We start from the raw sequence: 12,821 nt of genomic DNA, 5'->3' as shown, positions 1-12,821 counted from the left end.
AGCCTGGAAAAAGAGTCTGTTGCTCTATAAAAAAGCCCTCCGTAAAGCTAGGACATCTTTCTACTCATCACTAATTGAAGAAAATAAGAACAACCCCAGGTTTCTTTTCAGCACTGTAGCCAGGCTGACAAAGAGTCAGAGCTCTATTGAGCTGAGTATTCCATTAACTTTAACTAGTAATGAGTTCATGACTTCTTTGCTAACAAAATTTTAACTATTAGAGAAAAAATTACTCATAACCATCCCAAAGACGTATCGTTATCTTTGGCTGCTTTCAGTGATGCCGGTATTTGGTTAGACTCTTTCTCTCCGATTGTTCTGTCTGAGTTATTTCATTAGTTACTTCATCCAAACCATCAACATGTTTATTAGACCCCATTCCTACCAGGCTGCTCAAGGAAGCCCTACCATTATTTAATGCTTCGATCTTAAATATGATCAATCTATCTTTGTTAGTTGGCTATGTACCACAGGCTTTTAAGGTGGCAGTAATTAAACCATTACTTAAAAAGCCATCACTTGACCCAGCTATCTTAGCTAATTATAGGGCCAATCTCCAACCTTCCTTTTCTCTCAAAAATTCTTGAAAGGGTAGTTGTAAAACAGCTAACTGATCATCTGCAGAGGAATGGTCTATTTGAAGAGTTTCAGTCAGGTTTAGAATTCATCATAGTACAGAAACAGCATTAGTGAAGGTTACAAATGATCTTCTTATGGCCTCGGACAGTGGACTCATCTCTGTGCTTGTTCTGTTAGACCTCAGTGCTGCTTTTGATACTGTTGACCATAAAATTTTATTACAGAGATTAGAGCATGCCATAGGTATTAAAGGCACTGCGCTGCGGTGGTTTGAATCATATTTGTCTAATAGATTACAATTTGTTCATGTAAATGGGGAATCTTCTTCACAGACTAAAGTTAATTATGGAGTTCCACAAGGTTCTGTGCTAGGACCAATTTTATTCACTTTATATATGCTTCCCTTAGGCAGTATTATTAGACGGTATTGCTTAAATTTTCATTGTTACGCAGATGATACCCAGCTTTATCTATCCATGAAGCCAGACGACACACACCAATTAGCTAAACTGCAGGATTGTCTTACAGACATAAAGACATGGATGACCTCTAATTTCCTGCTTTTAAACTCAGATAAAACTGAAGTTATTGTACTTGGCCCACAAATCTTAGAAACATGGTGTCTAACCAGATCCTTACTGTGGATGGCATTACCCTGACCTCTAGTAATACTGTGAGAAATCTTGGAGTCATTTTTGATCAGGATATGTCATTCAAAGCGCATATTAAACAAATATGTAGGACTGCTTTTTTGCATTTACGCAATATCTCTAAAATCAGAAAGGTCTTGTCTCAGAGTGATGCTGAAAAACTAATTCATGCATTATTTCCTCTAGGCTGGACTATTGTAATTCATTATTATCAGGTTGTCCTAAAAGTTCCCTAAAAAGCCTTCAGTTAATTCAAAATGCTGCAGCTAGAGTGCTGACGGGGACTAGAAGGAGAGAGCATATCTCACCCATATTGGCCTCTCTTCATTGGCTTCCTGTTAATTCTAGAATAGAATTTAAAATTCTTCTTCTTACTTATAAGGTTTTGAATAATCAGGTCCATCTTATCTTAGGGACCTCGTAGTACCATATCACCCCAATAGAGCGCTTCGCTCTCAGACTGCAGGCTTACTTGTAGTTCCTAGGGTTTGTAAGAGTAGGAGGGAGGCAGAGCCTTCAGCTTTCAGGCTCCTCTCCTGTGGAACCAGCTCCCAATTCAGATCAGGGAGACAGACACCCTCTCTACTTTTAAGATTAGGCTTAAAACTTTCCTTTTTGCTAAGCTTATAGTTAGGGCTGGATCAGGTGACCCTGAACCATCCCTTAGTTATGCTGCTATAGACGTAGACTGCTGGGGGGTTCCCATGATGCACTGTTTCTTTCTCTTTTTGCTCTGTATGCACCACTCTGCATTTAATCATTAGTGATCGATCTCTGCTCCCCTCCACAGCATGTCTTTTTCCTGGTTCTCTCCCTCAGCCCCAACCAGTCCCAGCAGAAGACTGCCCCTCCCTGAGCCTGGTTCTGCTGGAGGTTTCTTCCTGTTAAAGGGGAGTTTTTCCTTCCCACTGTGGCCAAGTGCTTGCTCACAGGGGGTCGTTTTGACCGTTGGGGTTTTACATCATTATTGTATGGCCTTGCCTTACAATATGGAGCGCCTTGGGGCAACTGTTTGTTGTGATTTGGCGCTATATAAAAAAAAAATTGAATTGAATTGAATTGAATTGAATCAATTATTATATCATTTACCAACAGGGACTTAGAAGAAAGAGACCTAATGTTTAATAGACCACATTTAACTGTTTTAGTCTGTGGTGCAATTGAAGGTGCTATATTATTTTTTTCTTTTGAATTTTTATGCTTAAATAGATTTTGCTAGTTATTGGTGGTCTGGGAGCAGGCACCGTCTCTACGGGGATGGGGTAATAAGGGGATGGCAGGGGGAGAGAAGCTGCAGAGAGGTGTATAAGACCACAGCTCTGCCTCCTGGTCCCAACGCTAGACAGTCACAGTTTGGAGGATCCAAAAAAATTGGCCAGATTTCTAGAAATGAGAGCTGCTCCCTCTAAAGTGGGATGGATGCCGTCTCTCCTAACAAGACCAGGTTTTCCCCAGAAGCTTTGCCAATATTCCTGGGGTATATCAGAAGAATCCCGCATGAACCATTTATTTATTTATTATTTATTTTTCCAATTAGTGGTGGGTTGGAGCCTTAAATTGAATAACTTCACTGGACTAGAGAGCCTCAAGTCTTCTTGAAAATGATGTCACAAGTTTAGTGCACCTATTTTTGGGCAGTTTTACCCTTTACTCTTTGCAGCATCTCTCATGCTCCATCATTTTGGATGAGGAGCATCAGTGCACAGCCATTTTCAGATCTCTACAGAGATGTTCAATCGGATTCAGGTCTTGGCTCTGGCTGGGCCACTCAAGAACATTCACAGAGTTGTCCTGAAGCCACTCTTTGGTATCTTGGCTGTGTGCTTAGGGTCATTGTCTTGCTGAAAAATGAACCGTTGCCCCAGTCTGAGGTCGAGAGCACTCTGGAGCAGGTTTTCATCCAGGATGCATTTTTGCTGCATTTTCTTTCCCTCAATCCTGACTAGTCTCCCAGTTCCTGCCGCTGAAAAACATCCTCGCAGCATGATGCTGCCACCACCATGCTTCACTGTAGGAATGGTGCCTGTGTTGCTCCAAATATGATGCCTGGCATTCACACCAATACGTTCAGTCTTTGTCTCATCAGACCACAGAATTTTATTTCTCATTACCTGCCAGTGCTTCAGGTGCCTTTTGGCAAACTCCAGGCAGGATGCCATGTGCCTTTTACTAAGGCGTGGCTTCCGTCTGGCCACTCTACCATACAGGCCTGATTGGTAGATTGCTGCAGAGGTGGTTGTCCTTCTGGAAGGTTCTCCTCTCTCCACAGGAATGCTGGACCTCTGACAGAGTGACCATCAGGTTATTGGCCACCCCCCTGACTAAGGCCCTTCTCCCCCGATCGCTCAGTTAGACGGGCGGCCAGCTCTACGAAGAGTTCTGATGAATCCAAATTTCTTCCATTTCCAAATGATGGAGGCCACTGTGCTCATTGGGACCTTTAAAGCAGAAATGTTTCTGTACCCTTCCCCAGATTTGTGCCTCGAGACAGTCCTGTCTTGGAGGTCTGCAGACAATTCCTTTGTCTTCATGCTTGGTTTGTGCTCTAACATGCACTAGGGACCTTACATGTAGACAGGTGTATGCTTTTCCAAATCATATCCACTCAACTGAATTTACCTCAGGTAGACTTAAAGGTGATAGAGAGAGGTTGAATGGGGCATTAATCCTTGTTCTGTGATGTGATATGTAGCCCCCAAAAAATTGGTTGGGTCTGTAGTGGCTGAGAACCTTCCTAAAAGGCTCTCTGAAACAGCTATGTTACTATGCTGGGTTTAAAATGCCTTGTTTGCCTTTAATGGCGTTGTTTCGGAGCTTATTTGGCAACCTCATTATGAAATGCAAGTAGGTGGCGCTGATCGGTTGCCGTTGTTTGATTGGCTGCCCTTGCTCTCACTGAAAAGAAAGCATTATTTATTTATTTTCATTGCTTTTATATTTTCTGTTGTGTTTCTATTCAGGTTTTTTTTTGCCTCTTTCTCTAAAATTGTATATAATAATCATTAGATTATTAATATATAAACAAAAATAAATTTAAGAAATATTACAATTTGAAAACAAATGCACCCGAACGTGATGACAGCTGCAATGCTAACTTTTAACATTGAAAATGCCATAGACATGCTAACACGTTAGCATCGCTCCCGTTTTTAAGTTATAAAATACATCTATCAACTGTTTCAGAGAACTAACAGGTCGGTTTAACATAGAAAAGGTAAATAATACTCACAGACGTATGCTCTTAAGAAAATTAAGCAAAAGAAAGAAAGAATAATCGAAGCATTGCTTCAGTTTGCGAAGCACTGCTTCGATTGGTTCAAGGTTCAAGCAAAGCCGCGCAGCAGAAAAGTTGTTACGGACCCGCTGCAGGGTCTGTAATCAATACAGAAATGATCATTTTCCTGACAACACCCCCCAAAACAACGGCCACTCTGAAGGACCGATAACATAATCGTTAAGCACAAAGCTTATTGATGTCGGTGGATCGAGTCATTTCTTAACGATACCCAAAAGGAACCGGTTCTCGATACACATCCCTAGCTGCTAAGGGGTTAGCTCATTCCCTTTAGAGGAACAAACCAGAGCTAACGTTCCATTCTAACGTGCAATTCTTACAACAGGAATATGGCGCAACACAAATTTAAAACAAAAGAAAATGTGATACTCACAGGCTGTACTGATTGCTGGGGTTGATTTTGTCGCAGAGTCGGAACTGACCCTCTACTGAGTATTAAATGCCGACTGAAGCCAGCTCGAAATCATGCAAGGTTTGTGAAACAGTCCTCCGTGAAATGCGCAGAGCAAAGAAATAGTCGGCGGTTGTATGTACTGGGAATGCGGTCAGTGATCACATACATTGCTTTCCGTGTGAAGATCGTAGTCCGCTAAAACAGCCTGGGAAAGCACACCTGTAGCTTGCGATTGCTTCTCTTCGAGTGTTACGAATGGGTGGGCACAGCCTTATGAATAATTCATTTCGAAGCGGCGTGTGTGAAAGGGGGGTGGGTGTGGGTGTGTGTGGGGGGGGGGCTATTGGTGAAAAAGTGACGTAAGTTTTCTCTCAAACACGGATTGGCCTGTTTTCTAGGGGCAATTCAAAAAAGGAGAAATACTTGAAACAGAGGTACTGAAACTTGCTGGCACTTCATGTGTATTCCCCACAGCGGGGAGACTCTGAACTAACACCAAAAACATGAAAAAGATGATTTTGATTCTCTATCCCCTTTAAGCTGTAGAAACAACTCAAGGATGATGGCGATGACGTGGCCAGTGGCAACAGGATGCAGCTCAGCTTAATTTTGAGCTTTGTGGCAAAGGCTGTGAATAATTATGTACATGTGATTTCTTAGTTCTTACTTTTAATAAATTTGCAAAAAAAAAAAAAAAAAATCCACATTGTCGTGTGTAGAATCTTGAGGAAAAAAAAGTATTTAATCCATTTTGAATAAGGCTGTAACATTAGAAAATGTGCAAAATGTGCAGCACCATGAATACTTTCTGGATGCACTGTATATATATAAGTCACTTCGAACTACAAGTCACAGGACCTCCAAAACTATTGTGTCCCACCTGGACCTTTCTGTGTGTAATTTTCATGTTGTCCCCGTGTTTGCGTGGGTTTCCTCCAGGTGCTTCGGCTTCCTCCCACTTCAAAAAACATACTAGGTTCTCTCACCCAATGACAATTGGGATAGGCTTCAGCACCAACATGACTCTTAAATGGAATTAACTGGTATAGAAAATGAATAGATGATACCCTCATTTGGTGTTGTATTGACTGTAGTGGCGAGTACTGTTTAGACATCAATTAAAATCCAAACATTGGTGACTGCAGAGGCCATAGTGTATGAGTTACATTGTTTTCATAGTTACTGAACCATTCAGTGACCCCTTTCTTCCCTTTGCATTTGGGAAATTCCTAGTGTCTGTCCACTCATTTATTCCTGTTTTTCCTTTAACTTGTCACATGCTTGTATGTACAACACCTGGCAAAAATGATGGAATCACCGGCCTCAGAGGATGTTCATTCAGTTGTTTAATTTTGTAGAAAAAAAGCAGATCACAGACATGACACAAAACTAAAGTCATTTCAAATGGCAACTTTCTGGCTTTAAGAAACACTATAAGAAATCAAGAAAAAAAGATTGTGGCAGTCAGTAACGTTTACTTTTTTAGACCAAGCAGAGGGAAAAAATTATGGAATCACCCTGTAAATTTTCATCCCCCAAATTAACACCTGCATCAAATCAGATCTGCTCATTGACATTGACCCTATGCCATGACATTGACCCTATGTGTCTTTTTGCAAGGAATGTTTTTGCAGTTTTTGCTCTATGGCAAGATGCATTATCATCTTGAAAAATGATTTCATCATCCCCAAACATCCTTTCAATTGAAAGGATAAGAAAAGTGTCCAAAATATCAACGTAAACTTGTGCATTTATTGATGATGTAATGACAGCCATCTCCCCAGTACCTTTACCTGACATGCAGCCCCATATCATCAATGACTGTGGAAATTTACATGTTCTCTTCAGGCAGTCATCTTTATAAATCTCATTGGAACAGCACCAAACAAAAGTTCCAGCATCATCACCTTGCCCAGTGCAGATTCGAGATTCATCACTGAATATGACTTTCATCCAGTCATCCACAGTCCATGATTGCTTTTCCTTAGCCCATTGTAACCTTGTTTTTTTCTGTTTAGGTGTTAATGATGCCTTTCGTTTAGCTTTTCTGTATGTAAATCCCATTTCCTTTAGGCGGTTTCTTACAGTTCGGTCACAGATGTTGACTCCAGTTTCCTCCCATTCGTTCCTCATTTGTTTTGTTGTACATTTTTCGATTTTTGAGGCATATTGCTTTAAGTTTTCTGTCTTGACGCTTTGTCTTCCTTGGTCTACCAGTATGTTTGCCTTTAACAACCTTCCCATGTTGTTTGTATTTGGTCCAGAGTTTAGACACAGCTGACTGTGAACAACCAACATCTTTTGCAACATTGCGTGATGATTTACTCTCTTTTAAGAGTTTGATAATCCTCTCCTTGTTTTAATTGACATCTCTCGTGTTGGAGCCATGATTCATGTCAGTCCACTTGGTGCAACAGCTCTCCAAGGTGTGTTCACTCCTTTTTAGATGCAGACTAACGAGCAGATCTGATATGATGCAGGTGTTAGTTTTGGGGATGAAAATTTACAGGGTGATTCCATAATTTTTTCCTCAGAATTGAGTGATTCCATATTTTTTCCTCTGCTTGGTCTAAAAAGTAACCGTACTGACTGCCACAATCTTTTTTTCTTGATTTCTTATAGTGTTTCTTAAAGCCAGAATGTTGCCATTTGAAATGACTTTAGTTTTGTGTCATGTCTGTGATCTGCTTTTTTTCCTACAAAATTAAACAACTGAATGAACATCCTCCGAGGCCGGTGATTCCATAATTTTTGCCAGGGGTTGTAGTACGTACTCTGTAGTATGCTTGAGTGCACAGGCCCAAAACTAGATTGCTCAAATGACTTAATTAAAAATGGAATTTCCTGCACTTTTAAATGCAGCCATTGCTTGTCTATCATTTCTATGGAAGCATTCTGGAAGCTCATCACCCTGCGTCAGTAATGCAGCAGCATTGCAGGAATGCAGCAGGCAGGAATTTTAATTTGCTAAACGCTTTCACAGCTGTGATCTGGAGTCATCAGGGGTTTTTGTTGTTTTTTCTTAGGACAATCTTTTTTGTTACAAAACTCTAATTTAGTTTAATCTTTGTTTGGTGTGTAGGAGCTGAGAGAGAGGGTTCTGAGGGGAAAGTACCGCATTCCTTTCTACATGTCAACAGACTGTGAAAACCTGCTGAAAAAATTACTAGTTCTCAACCCTGTCAAACGAGGCAGTTTGGAGGTACTGGCAGCATTTGCATTGTTGCAGCTTGGCAGTTATTTGCATTACATCTTGGAGTGTTTTGCACAGCAGCCTGTTTGATGTTTGACAGACAGTGCTAATGATTTAAACATCATCTGTAAGCATGTAATGGCCCTGTCACACCTTGACAATGTAACCTGCGTATGCCGATGTATGAAAAATATGCCGAATATGCTGGCATATGTCTAATAAATTATGGGTAGGTTTTGTATAAGTTAAGAGCATGTTGGAGCACACTGATATGCGGCATAGTACAGCGAGTTCGTTGAAAAATTTTAGCCATGCACAGTATCGTTGGCACACCCATACACGGGCCATAAGTTGTGGGTAAGTTATGCAATTTTGACACGTTTCTTGTAAGTTACTTGCAAGTCCAAAAATACGTCCATTGATGCTTTCCATTGATTGGTTCAACAGCTAAGAGCTGCGGTCCTCATGCGAACAGTGACTGTTTCAAATATTTAAACCATTCACACACTGAGTAAATATAAAGTCTTAATCTTACCTGTTCGTTTCAGTTAAACATATCCATAGAAAGCTTCCTGATTTTGTAAAAAGACATCTGAAAATACTTTAGCTCCTTGTCGTGGCTGAAGAAATGTAGCATATTAAAAGAAGTCCCTCTGTGTTTTGTCTGCTCCCGGTGCATTTCTCAGCCTGAACTAGAGAACGCACAACAAAAAAATTAACTTTTTTAAAAGTTGAAAGAGTCACAGCGCCTCATGTATTCTCGTCAGCATTTATCACAGACATCAGTCGATTCTTCAGCATTCTGCACGCGATGAAAAGAAATCCTATGATCCACAAAGACAAAAATAAAATAAAATTAAATAAATTGTTAAATTACTCTGTGTGGCCTCAGTGTAAAGGGGTGAAGCCACATGACAGCATCCATGCGCTAGGTGATGTGGATGTGAACATTTATATGCTGTTCCTGCCAAACAAAAGGGTTCTGTTGGTGGTTTAAATGCAAACCAAGCCAGAATGATCTGTTCTGACCCATACCATACCGACCCAGAACACTTGGTGGAAACGGGACTGTTGACATACACTGGCTAAATCGTCATGGTGTGACAGCTGCATAATTGATGATGTTTATTAGATAACAACAAAACAAATGAATTTATCAGTAGAGATTTGTAAACACTTTCTCTGGGAACATAGAGGAGTCTGAGTAAAGAATGCAGAGTAACATTACGTACTGTTTGTTGAAGTGTTGTCAAAATGATTAATTCAGTTAAAATCCTTAGACTTCCGCACAAAAAGATGTTGCGGATAGTCGGCTGCTGTTAATAGTACATTTCTGCATGATTGACAAGTATTGATCACGCTGTTGAACTGCGGATGATGTTTATCCATCTCCCAATAAATTATTAATCATTGTGTTATGTTTCCATGAGCGGAGTTTTCTTTTTTTCTTTACCAGCAAATCATGAAAGACCATTGGATGAATGTGGGTCATGAGGAGGAGGAGCTAAAACCTTACATTGAGCCTGAGGCAGACTTCAATGACTCATCCAGAATAGGTGAGCGTGTGTAGATCTCACCCGTTATGTCACATTTGGTCGACAGACACTGATGTTTATTTGTCCTGTTACCTGACCACAGAGCTCATGGTGACGATGGGCTTCCCGAAGGATGAGATCACAGATTCTCTGCTTGGACAGAAGTACGATGATGTCATGGCCACTTACCTACTGTTGGGCAGAAAAGCTCCAGAGGTCAGCCGCTTTGAAATGCCTGACTTTGTCTTAGCATCATCACTAGTACATCATTGCTCACTCTGTGTTTTTGTTGGTGCTTTTCAGTTTGAGGGGAGTGAGCCCCTGACTAACAGCATCCTGGGTCAGCGACAGCGACCGACCAGTGACATCAACAACAGCTCCAGCATTTCTCCTGCTCACCCTAAGGTCACACGCAGCATCTCGGCCAATCAGAAGCAGCGTCGCTACAGTGATCATGGTGGGGATGATGATGATGGTGGTGGTGGTGTCGTAGGGAAGCCAAGTAAAGTAAACTCGTCCATCTCAGCTCTGAGAGTGCTGCTGGCTGCATGTTGTGTAGTGGGAGGCTGCCCTTGGTCAATGACGATTCACCAAATAATTATATATCATGTCTGTCCCGATGGCGTGCATCAGATCAAACACTGCCAGCTCCACAAGTACTCTTATGGAGTTGAAGAAATCTGAAAAATCCCCAGAAAAACACAATTTTTCTATGAGCAAATGAATGTTTTGGCCTTGTCTTGAGAGGTGAAACAGTGTGCATTACATCTATGTTTTGACATAAAACATTTCCTCATGTCCATATTTTGTGCACTTCAACATGCTAAGCAATCAGTTCCCCTGAACACTGCACTGGTTGTGTGGCAGCTTCCTTCGACGTCATGTGGTGACCATTGTGTTTGGCACCATCTGCCGGCTGGCTGCTTTCCTGCAGCTCCGTCAGGAGCAGCACCTCAAAGCATGAGGAGGGAATAGCTTTGCTGTGTACCTGCTTACCATGTCTTCTGCACCGATAGAAGACATGGTGAGCAAAATGTTGTTGCACAGTGGAATTTATGACATACGTGATTCTTTGGTGTCAGTGGTTTTGCTCAGTGGTACTTTAACAAAGACCATGGATGTCATTCACAAATTACCAAAACCCACTGCTGAGCAGATATGGACCACACAGTTGTTTTACCATTGTGCAAACCTGCAAGCACTGGGATTGTTTTCTTCCAGTCACTCCATATTCTAGACATTTTGTCAGCAATAACTGTTCACAAATTGGGCAGCAAGTCACAATAACATAGCCAGTAGTAGTCATAAAAGAATTCATAATTATAGTGTCATTAATTGTGCAGAGAATTGGTTGCTAGCCTGCGAGTTTGTGGTGGTCAGATAAGTGGCTGGAGAAAATTAGGACGACACCGCATGATCAGATTCAATTAATAATATTTGGCAATAAGTCTTACTTCAGATAGATGGAAGACTAAATATGATGGGTAATACAGGCACGTGCATGCAGTGAGGTGTGGGTTTAGAGAAACGGCAGTTTGCAGGTTTATTTCTCTTAACAGTAAAGCCAATGAATCATGTGCTGCATGTAAGTAAAAAAGAAAGAGAGTGAACACTTTGCTCTGCAAAGGAAGAGGACAACTTGCATTGACTTCCTACAGCACATATCAGGCTCTATAAAGTGATGAGATACAGTATGTGCTGGAAAGCATGTTATTCAGTATGCCAAAGACAAAAGTCGCAAACCATCCACCATTACATATTCAACTTTGTTTTACGAGTAAGTGGTCACTGCAGAAAACATATATATTTGTATATATATATATATATATGTGTGTGTGTGTGTGTATATGCAAGGGGTGATGGAAAGCTTTTGAGTCTGGCCCCCCAAAAAAATAGAGTGTGGTTCTCCGTTTGTTGCATTCTGAGAAACCAACATTTCTCTTGAGAATGCATGAAATTTTGACTCACTGTGTGCAGTCTTGCAGACATAATGTTGTTACACTCTTAAAATAATGGCCTGTGTCATATTTTCAAGATTTCCAGAATACTTAAAAAAGGAACCAATTTTGTATGTACTCTTGATATACATTATACTACAGGGGTAGAATTACATGATCTCTTCAACTGAGGATATTGGTGATTTTATCAGCGGTGGCCAGCATCACGAGGGGCTAACTGAGGCAAATAATAATAATAATAATAGTCATTTTTGCCAAAAAAAAAAAAATGACTTGGACCATTATTTTAAGAAGGTGTTGATATTTCATTGATGTGAGTAGGGGTGTATCAGATTGCAAAATGGACAAAGCTCAGTATCTCACGAAAAAGGGAATGTCTATGAAGGAGATCCATGAGGATATGGTAATGACATTAGGGGAGGATGTCCCGTCTTATGCTACAGTTAAACAATGGTCAACCAAATTCAAGAGGGGCCGAATAAGTGTCAAAGGGTGGAGCACAATCAAGAAGGCCCAGAACTGGCACCTCGATGATCCAGAAGGTCTATGATATGGTCCTCACTCACAGAAAAGTAGGTGAGCATCACATAACCAGTACTTTAGGCATTTCCCAAGAGAAAGTTCATTTGGTTCTGATGGAAGAACTGGAAATGACAAAATTTTTCAGAATGATGAATCCCAAGGCTTTTTATGGCCAATTAGAAATGTAAAAGGTTTTAGGTGTCTAGAGAGACTGTTTGGCTTTTTGAGGCTGATCTGGGTAAGGGCCCTGTCCCACTGGGGAGAGGATTAATTGCGCATGAATTGAGTATGCAAATTGCGGGCGTTCGTTGTCGTCCGCAACAAAAATGGCCAAAAATGACAAATGTCCCAGTATGAATTACGGATATATTAATAATATATAGCGAATATATGATGAACAATCACGGTAATATAACGCATGTAGTGAGGAAACTGATCCGACACATTGTGATTATCATGGCAGTATTATGGGTGTATTATGAATGCATAGTGCACGTGTTGCGCTTGCACGGCATCTGCATTGCGGTCATAAAAGAAGCGCACTCGGGCCGTCAGCATCACTATTCACACCAACAATACAGCCTCTGGAGCATTTGCTGGACTTGGACAAGTTGATCACAGAGTGTTGTCATGCGAGGGTTAACTATTCATGAGTTTGGGGAGCGGGAGGGGGAAGCCGCTCGGGGTGTGAGACG

At 41.0% G+C, this 12,821-nt stretch overlaps 1 protein-coding gene across 1 annotated transcript in view; it reads left to right on the top strand.

Annotated features, from left to right (window-relative positions):
* mark1 (MAP/microtubule affinity-regulating kinase 1) overlaps positions 1–12,821 on the top strand; it is a 145,998-nt gene that overhangs the window by 123,475 nt on the left and 9,702 nt on the right. The window contains exons 9-12 of the mRNA XM_034185198.1: positions 8,001–8,120; positions 9,568–9,667; positions 9,750–9,862; positions 9,950–10,103. Coding sequence (XP_034041089.1) covers positions 8,001–8,120; positions 9,568–9,667; positions 9,750–9,862; positions 9,950–10,103 — 487 coding nt within the window. The remainder of the gene's footprint in view (positions 1–8,000; positions 8,121–9,567; positions 9,668–9,749; positions 9,863–9,949; positions 10,104–12,821) is intronic.

Source organism: Thalassophryne amazonica, chromosome 13, assembly GCF_902500255.1.
Source record: "Thalassophryne amazonica chromosome 13, fThaAma1.1, whole genome shotgun sequence".
Classification (NCBI taxonomy): domain Eukaryota; kingdom Metazoa; phylum Chordata; class Actinopteri; order Batrachoidiformes; family Batrachoididae; genus Thalassophryne; species Thalassophryne amazonica.
Note: the sequence above shows the minus strand (reverse complement) of the source record. Positions and strands in the feature narration are given on the sequence as shown.